The sequence below is a fragment of the Antechinus flavipes genome, chromosome 4 (assembly GCF_016432865.1).
Source record: "Antechinus flavipes isolate AdamAnt ecotype Samford, QLD, Australia chromosome 4, AdamAnt_v2, whole genome shotgun sequence".
In the NCBI taxonomy this organism is placed as follows: Eukaryota; Metazoa; Chordata; class Mammalia; order Dasyuromorphia; family Dasyuridae; genus Antechinus; species Antechinus flavipes.
The window spans coordinates 389,113,127-389,121,896 of NC_067401.1; the positions used below are offsets into that span (position 1 = coordinate 389,113,127).

Consider the following 8,770-nt stretch of genomic DNA (forward strand, 5'->3'; position numbering starts at 1 on the left):
AATATATATATAATAGATATTTACCAAAATGTATAAAAATGCAGTACAAAACAATGTTATTTTGTGATTTTCCAATACAATATGCAGCCCACAAGGATTCCTTTCTGTTATAGTTTGATATCACTGATTTAGCCTAACCTGTTATTTTTATGAATTTAAATATCTGAGGCCTAGGAAAAGGTGGTGTATGTAAGTAAGTAAGTAAAGAGGTGCTATATATAAGATCCCACAGTGTTTGAGAGCTAGGACTAGAACCAAGATGTCCTGATCTCCTGGCTAGAGGGTTTTGTTTTGTTTATTTTTATTATACCATCGTTACCTCCTTTCAGGTAAAGAATCTGGGATTATGTAGTTCTTATTAATTCTGTCTAAATAGTACAATTCCTTTATAGGTTCTAGAAAAGATGAAAACTAATGCTATGGCATTGACCAGATCCTTTGAAAATACCATTGCTGATTGGAAAAAGGTATGAGATACCTAACATCTTCTCCTTAAATACTATAATTCATTTCAGTTGATTTTCTTTTTTATTTAATTGAAGCTTAGTTTTTTGATCTTCCTGAATTATTTCTGTTCAACAGTTCTAAATACATAGCATGAATCTCAAAGTGATATCAGCCAAAGTTAATAATTTCCTACCTGTGAACAGTGTTTTAATCAGTAAGCATTCATTAGCCACTTACTATATGTCTGACACCAAAGAATTTGAATTTCACAACAAATTAATAATGCAGATTTAAATTGTTTTAGTTTTAAACAGAGAAATGGAATCTCAGGGATTTTAAGTGACATACCTCCATTAGTGGAGAGATGAATGTCTTGATCCCTTTGGTTCCTAATCCTATCTTCTTTCCATTTTATCATGATGCTTTCCTACCTGAATAATTGATATAAAGTACAATTGAATAGTATAATTTATATATCCATATAAAGTGCTTTTAATCTACAAAGTCACTTCCATAATTAATTAATTTATTTTTATTTTAATCCTCATTTCGATTTGATTCATCATTTTCATCATCATTTGATTATATTGGCTGAATCCTAAGGAAAACTGGCTAAACTAGTTTCTCTGAGCAAAATATATACTCCTTCCCTCCATTTATTTATCTACACACAAAGAAAAGATTTATAAATTCATTTAATTATTTCTTTATTACCATGAGTAGTTATTAGCTTTTTTAAATCATTGGATAAAAAAAGAAAATTGTGAATAACATAGGTGTGTGTGTGTGTGTGTGTGTGTGTGTGTGTGTGTGTGCATACATACATAGATAATAACAAAAATATATAAAGAGAACATAAATGAACTAGGAAAAGTATTAAATTTTTTTCCATGTTATAAGCAAAAATGGAAAAAATTGTGGAATGATGTACTGATAAGGAAATTATAGATGGGCACTTGATATTTTAAAGAATACATACATAATAACTTATGCCATGCCATGAGGATATGTGTTTAAGAATTATATATAGTATTTATACATATTGTATATATGTATGATATATACTATTTAATCTCTTGAAAGCACTCTAGGAAAATAAAGGATTTAATAGAAATGGCTATTTTTTAAAGCCATAGAATGCAAAAGCAGTGGTGAAAATAGGATTGCTAGCAATTAGGAGAGAAATGTTATGTATCCTGGGTACATCTTCGAAAGAGAAGAGTCTTTTGGTCTTTATTATGGGCACAGATCAGAGTAGTTCTTGACCTGGAAGCAAGAGCCTTTGCCCTATGATTCTGAAAATGTAAATCTGACTCTGATCATGTAGTTAAATAAACTTATTTTCCATTTGAATTCATTTCTTGGAATTATTCTTGGATATGAGAGTAAGTAACTAGATCTATAATTCTTCATACTTCAAGAATCTTTCATTTCTCCTCTTGCTAAATAGCAGGTAGTACAGTGGATAGAGCAGTGGGATTGATGTCGGGAAGATCATACCTATTAATTGTGTGTCCCTGGGCAAGTCACTTCACCTCTATCTGCCTCAGTTTCTTCATCTTTAAATTGGAGATAAGAATAGCACCTACCTTCCAGTTACTTAATTTTCTCTGGGTCTCTACTTCCTTCTCTGTCAAATGATGGGGTTGGATTAGATGATCTTTAAGGTGCCTTCTGAGCTCCCATATTGTCTTTCTCTGTAAATGTACATAGAAAGTTTATATTAAATTGGCCTGTCACATATTACATTTTTATGAAGATCATAAAACCTCAAGTCATTCAGATTGATTTAATAGTATCAAAAAAGGGTCATCTAGTAATAATAAAGGTTTTTCTTGCCAGATCAGATAGTAAACTTATCCTTCCACTACCTCTGCATTCTGCCACTATCCCTTCTCCATTTTTTCATTTAAAACAACTTTTTTTGTTAGAATAATATAAATGGATATAATTTAAATTTTAAGAAGGAATTCTTTCATTTGCTTTTTTAAAAATTTTTTTAATTATAGCTTTTTATTTACAAGATATATGCATGGATAATTTTTTAGCATTAACAATGGCAAAACCTTTTGTTCCAATTTTTCCCCTCCTTCCCTCTACCCCTCCCTAGATGGCAGGATGATCAATACATGTTAAATATGTTAAAGTATATGTTAAATACAATATATGTATTCATGTCCATACAGTTATTTTACTGCACAAGAAGAATCGGACTTTGAAATAGTGTACAATTAACCTGTGAAGGAAATAAAAAATGCAGGTGGACAAAAATAGAGGGTTTGGGAATTCTATGTAGTGATTCACACTCATTTCCCAGAGTTCTTTCGCTGGGTGTAGCTGGTTCAATTCATTACTGCTCTATTGGAACCGATTTGGTTCATCTCATTGTTGAAGAGAACCACATCCATCAGACTTGATCATCATATAGTATTGTTGTTGAAGTATATAATGATCTCCTGGTCCTGCTCATTTCACTCAGCATCAGTTCATGTAAGTCTCTCCGGGCCTTTCTGAAATCATCCTGCTGGTCATTTCTTACAGAGCAATAATATTCCATAATATTCATATACCACAATTTATTCAGCCATTCTCTAATTGATGGGCATCTCAGTTTCCAGATTCTGGCCACTACAAAGAGGGCTGCCAGAAACATTCTTGCACATACAGGTGCCTTTCCTTTCTTTAAGAGCTCTTTGGGATATAAGCCCAGTAGCAACACTGCTGGATCAAAGGGTATGCAGAGTTTGATAACTTTTTGAGCATGGTTCCAAATCGCTCTCCAGAATGGCTGGATGTATTCACAGAATCCTTTCATTTGAAGCATAACTTTACAATTTTATCTTGATATTTCTTAACATTCAAAATATTGTTGCAAAAATTTTATTTCAAAAGTACTTAAGGTAGTAGTAAGATTATAGCCATTGAAAGTCATTTTGATAAAGTTTTACTGCTTTGATGATACTGCACATTTTAAATAAACTTTGCTTTGTAAATACAGAAGGGTTTTAGAGCTCAAGTTAAAGAAGAGGAATCGGTATATCAAGTTGTGGAGAAGCTAATCAATTTTGCTACAGAATTCTTGAAGTTGAAGCATTGCTTAGAACAAATTAGTCAAATTGTTATTTCTACATTAAAAGGTATTTATTCCAAATGAGATTCATTGTTTTATTAAATCATCTTATTGTAAGCACACTTGTCTTCCACTTTCATTAGTACTTCTAATAATAGTTGACTCTTACTTTTCTTCATCAGCTTTAACTTCAAGTATAGTTACTGACATAATTGACATAATAATACTTGATAGCCCTTTCCACTTCAACAGACATTTAATTTATTTAACACCTGCTACTCTATCTTCTTTATCCTCAAAAAAAAAATCTGACTTTAACTCTTCAGTATCTTTATTTTATTTTTGTTTTATAATTCACTCCTGAAAAAATAGGGGAAAGTGTGAACTTCATTTCCTTACTTTACAATCTTTCCTCAACTAATTACACTCTACCATTTTACTAAAATTGTTTCTAAAGATCACTAGCAGATTTTTAAAATGCTAAATCTGTTAGTTTGGGATTCGATTTTTTTTTTCTAGCTGTCTTTCTGCCTCATTTTTCAGCAGCATGGAATGCTGTTGACAACTGATTTTCCTGCATTTTTTCTACTTCATTGACTCCTATGACACTACTCTCTTAGTTTTCTCCTGTCCATTTGATTTTCCTTTTTGCCTTCTCTGGTTATAAGCCTCCTTCATTTATTGGACTTCCCCCAAAATTCGGTTCTTAGCCCTCTTCTCCACAGTTTCTCCCTTTAAGATATCATTAACTTCATAAATTCAAATTTAACTTTTCTGCAGAAGAATTTCAAACGTATATATGTAATCATACAGCTATTAACTAGGCATGTCTCCCTGGATGTCCCACCAGTACTTCAAATTCAAAATATTCCAAACAGTTATATTTATCTCTTAGAGAACCAACTGTCCTTCCTCTCAGCTTCTCTATTTTTATTGATGTTATCACTATTATATTTCTACCTCTATTTCCCTTGTCACACCAGTTTAGATTTTTACCTCTTACTTGGTCTATCATAATGTTCTAATTGGTCTTCCTGACTCTGGTCTGTTTCCTCTCTAGTAATTTTCCTTAATGCACAAATATGTTGTCACTCCTTTGCTTGGAAATCTTCAATGATTTCCTGATATCTGGAACAGAGATGTTTCCTCCTCTCATAACTCGGGTCTTCATGCCATCCACAATATTGCCAACTGCCACCAGAACCAGATTACATATTACAATTGGGAAATATTTAGCAAAATAAATAAAAATAAAATGTAGATAATGTTACTATCTAGTTTTCTAAGTCAATATGTGCCTGCAGGGTTTTTTAGGTGTAGTTTAGTGACCTCATTTCTATTTGACTTTGATATCAATGGTCTATACGATAAAATACAAACTCCTTGTCCTAGCAGTTAAAGCCCTACATGCTATGACTTTCAACTACATTCCCAGCTTCATTTGCCATCATTCCCCTTCACATATTCAGCTTTCCAGTCAAACTAGGCTATTAAATCTGTTCTTAGCTTGACACCTTTCATCTGTGTTCATTCAAGTTGTCCCTCAATGCCTGGAATGTACTCTGTCCTCCTTCCTGCCTTCCAGAATCTTTTTCTTCTTTTAATGTTTAACTCAAGTGTTATCTACACTTTGAAGTGCAGGAGTGATATGTACTAAGTTTGGGTATTAGTTATAACACCTAATCATTTTTACTCAGTTAATAAAAAGTCCACATAATTAAAGGTGACTATGGAGTGACTATTGCAGAGATAAAGATTTACTAGTTAACAAGGAATAGTTCTTGCTAACTAGTAAATAATATTTAATAAGTAATTCCTTGCTAACTTATAAAACTAATAACAAGGACTATTCCTTCTTATCAGCTTTAAATGCCTTGAGGTACTTAGTTTATATTTGACCTAAAAGAAAATTACTAAGTTGCAAAAATTAGAAATGCCTAGAAAACTTAAGAGGTGATTAATTTTTTTTTCTCCTCCCTGTATAGGATTAGGATCCTCCAGTGATGTTATTCTGCTCAAGAATTGTGTTGAAAATATTTGTATCTTGGTCGAACATTTTAATGATAACCTCAGTCTGTCTACATCACTTTCTGATTCAACAAATGCCCATGATGATAGAATATCTGATGTTGACTTTAGAGAGATACAATCTCTGGCCAAATCACTTCTCTTGGATTTTGAATCTGAAGAACAACTTTATTTGTTAAAACCCAAGGAAAGATCTAAACAAAATAGTAAGGATGAAGAAAAATATAAACTAACAAGAACCGACGAACCAAAATATGTCTATAAATTCCAGATTCCATCTTCTGCTCTTTGCACAGAGGAACTTTCACCTAATAATATTGAATGGGTATAAACTCATATGTATGTATATATTATTTTGTGACTATCAAAGAAAGAAAAAGGCAATTTGATTAGTCCCTTTGTTAATGTAGGAGAAAAGTTAGCATTAAAAACATATGCCTGAAGAATATGTTTTACATGTTAAGTATTATGGAATCTTTATTTTAAAAGAAATAAATGTATGTATGTGATACCCACAAAGCCACTTGACAATTTTCCCCCTTATGTTAAAACAGCAAGCACATCAAAGATACCTTATTAAATCAGCACTTAATTAATTGTGAGTTCTTGGAATTTTGTAAACAAAATCCCCAAATATTTATGACAAAGTGAAGTAAAGAATCCAAGACCAAACTTATGGTCGTCATGCTTTTAGTCACTGATAGAATTATATTGCTTTATGGTGCTAGGAGTTTAAGTTTTGATACCAGCTATTAATCAAAGCTCAGAAGTTCAAATTAGCTTTTTTAGTGGTTCCCTAAAAGTGGAAAATATCAACAGTTGATGAAATATGTTTGTATATATTTTCAGATAAAAAGAGTTTGTGAAAACCTGAAAATAACAGGAAATATGTCTTTTAAGGGGGTTGCTAATGAGAACATAGCTCTGGTGATTTAAATTTAAATTGTAACTATTCTTCTCAAGCTCTTGCATCATTTTTTAAAATAAAATACTCAGGAATATAGTAATCCTAATTTTCCCTAGCTATAAAGATGATTACCAAAATATATGTATTTTATGTGCCTACTTTATTATACCCTCTCGATTTCTTCCTAACCCTACTAAAAGGGTCAGTGTTTAGGTAATTGGTAGGAATGTATTTTCTGTCATACTTGCTTTTTTAAAGGTGTGCACTTATTTATTGTTTATAGGATCTTATGAATGAAGGTAATGTCTGAATTTTCATCTAAGTAAGAAAATATAGAATACTTTTGTGCATATATTTATGGGACCCCTTATCTTGGTTTTTTATAATCTTCCACTTTCTCTTGATGGCTATACGACTGTATGTCCAAATCTTTAAATCATTAATGTTTATAATTAACATTAGGTCTCATTTTCTTGTCCTAGAGAGTCAATTTGGCATTGACTCAAATGTCAAATCAGTCTTTGTTTCTTTAAAGAGTCTTAGTTAACTGAAGAAAACCAATTTTTCATCAAATATTCAAATCTACATTATAATAGGGAGCACCTTTTCTTTCTTTTTTAGTAGTTCTGTTATGCCTAATTAAAAATCACATCCCGATGCCAGAATCTCAGCCTGCTACTGAAAGAACCTAAGGAATCAAAGGTAGGACTTTTCACAGATGGCACAGTTGTTTCATTGTGGATTTAAAAGAAGAATTTGTAGTTGCATGGAAACTGAAGCCCATGAGATGTTTGGGCACAGGAACATTTTTACTTGTAGGATCTCATGTAAAAGATAAAATTATCTTTGAACTATATAAGAAATGTGGATAATTTGTGATTCTGTCTTGGGTTGAAGATACCATTTTCATGACATCGAACAGTTCCTGGAAAGTAATTCTTTTAAACAACACAAGCATTTTGCCTCTTTTCCTTTTAAATACTGGTATAGCACATTACTTGCCTAGTAGAAATTGGCTGTTTGGTATAATGCATTTATTTAATAATTGTTTTATTAATCAGAAACTTCTAATGAATTTCTGCCATCATACCTTAGTCATTACATGATTACATGTTATTTTCAGTATGTGCCAAATTGAATTGGCTTTCTTGCATTTGAGTTGTATTTTTTTCTAAACCTCAACATGATATTTTTAATAAAATCTTTGTACTGTAATTTCACCTCCCAGAATATTCAAAAGTCTAAATATTTATGCATGCTTTATTTTTTGCTTAAAAGTAGCATGCATTTATTATGCCTTAAAATATCAGCATAGTAATTTACTATTTCATATGGCCTCCCTAAGGCAGGTTTCATCTTTATATTCATTATTTTAATCTTTACTTCAACCCCTCTAAACTCAGGACTACATTGGTCAAAACTTTTTTTTAAGTCAAATGTGTAAATTTTTTGTACATATTTATATTCTAAATACCTAAAGTTCCTATGTTTGAATGGGCTTTGAAACATAAATTTTGTTATTCAGAATCATGTTTATAACTGTAAAATATTATAACAAAAATGCTATTAATAAATTTTGTCTGGATCGGAAATGTTGCTATATTCAATTTTTCTATTTTATTAATGTCCATTTATCCATTTTTCCAATTCATGATTGAGAATTACCTTGATTATTTTGCTATGATAAAAATCGACTCTCCTAATTATTCATTTAAATTCTAATGGGAAAGTCAATATATGCATAAATAGATACACATAATATGTAGAGTAGATGAAAGGAAACCTTAATGGGCAAGACATTAGGAGCTAGAAGGACTAGGAAAGATCTCCTGGAAGAGGTAATACTTGAGCTGTCTCAATTGAAGCCAGGGATTCCCCAAAGTAAAAGTTAGAAGGAAGAACAATCTAGGTGTGGGAGACAGGCAATGCAAAGATAGAGATGAAGCATTGTATATTAGGAAGTAAGCTGAATGAAAACTAAGAAAGGCCAGACCATTGATTATGGAGAGGAGATCAATATATTAAAAGACTAGAAAAGTTTGAAGCGGAGCCAGGGTTTGAAGAGCTTTAAATGCCAAATTTATATTTGATCCTAGAAGTAAAATGAAGCCATTAAAGTTTATATGGCAGCTTGGAGAGATCATGACATAACCCTGAACTGTAGGAAAGTCACTTGGATAGTTGTGTGGATTGGAATGGGGAAAAGCTTTGAGGAAGGACTCTGGTTAGAAATCTTTTGCAGTAATCCAGATGAGAAAAGATCAACATCTGAAATAGGGTGTGAATGGAGAGGATACAATGTGAGAAATGCTCTTGAT

The 8,770-nt window shown here is 31.8% G+C and overlaps 1 protein-coding gene across 1 annotated transcript in view; it reads left to right on the forward strand.

The window, feature by feature from the left end:
- KIF14 (kinesin family member 14) overlaps positions 1-8,044 on the forward strand; it is a 57,918-nt gene extending 49,874 nt beyond the window's left edge. The window contains exons 27-29 of the mRNA XM_051998694.1: positions 393-467; positions 3,446-3,584; positions 5,503-8,044. Coding sequence (XP_051854654.1) covers positions 393-467; positions 3,446-3,584; positions 5,503-5,876 — 588 coding nt within the window. The 3' untranslated portion in view covers positions 5,877-8,044. The remainder of the gene's footprint in view (positions 1-392; positions 468-3,445; positions 3,585-5,502) is intronic.
- The last annotated feature ends 726 nt before the right edge of the window (positions 8,045-8,770 follow it).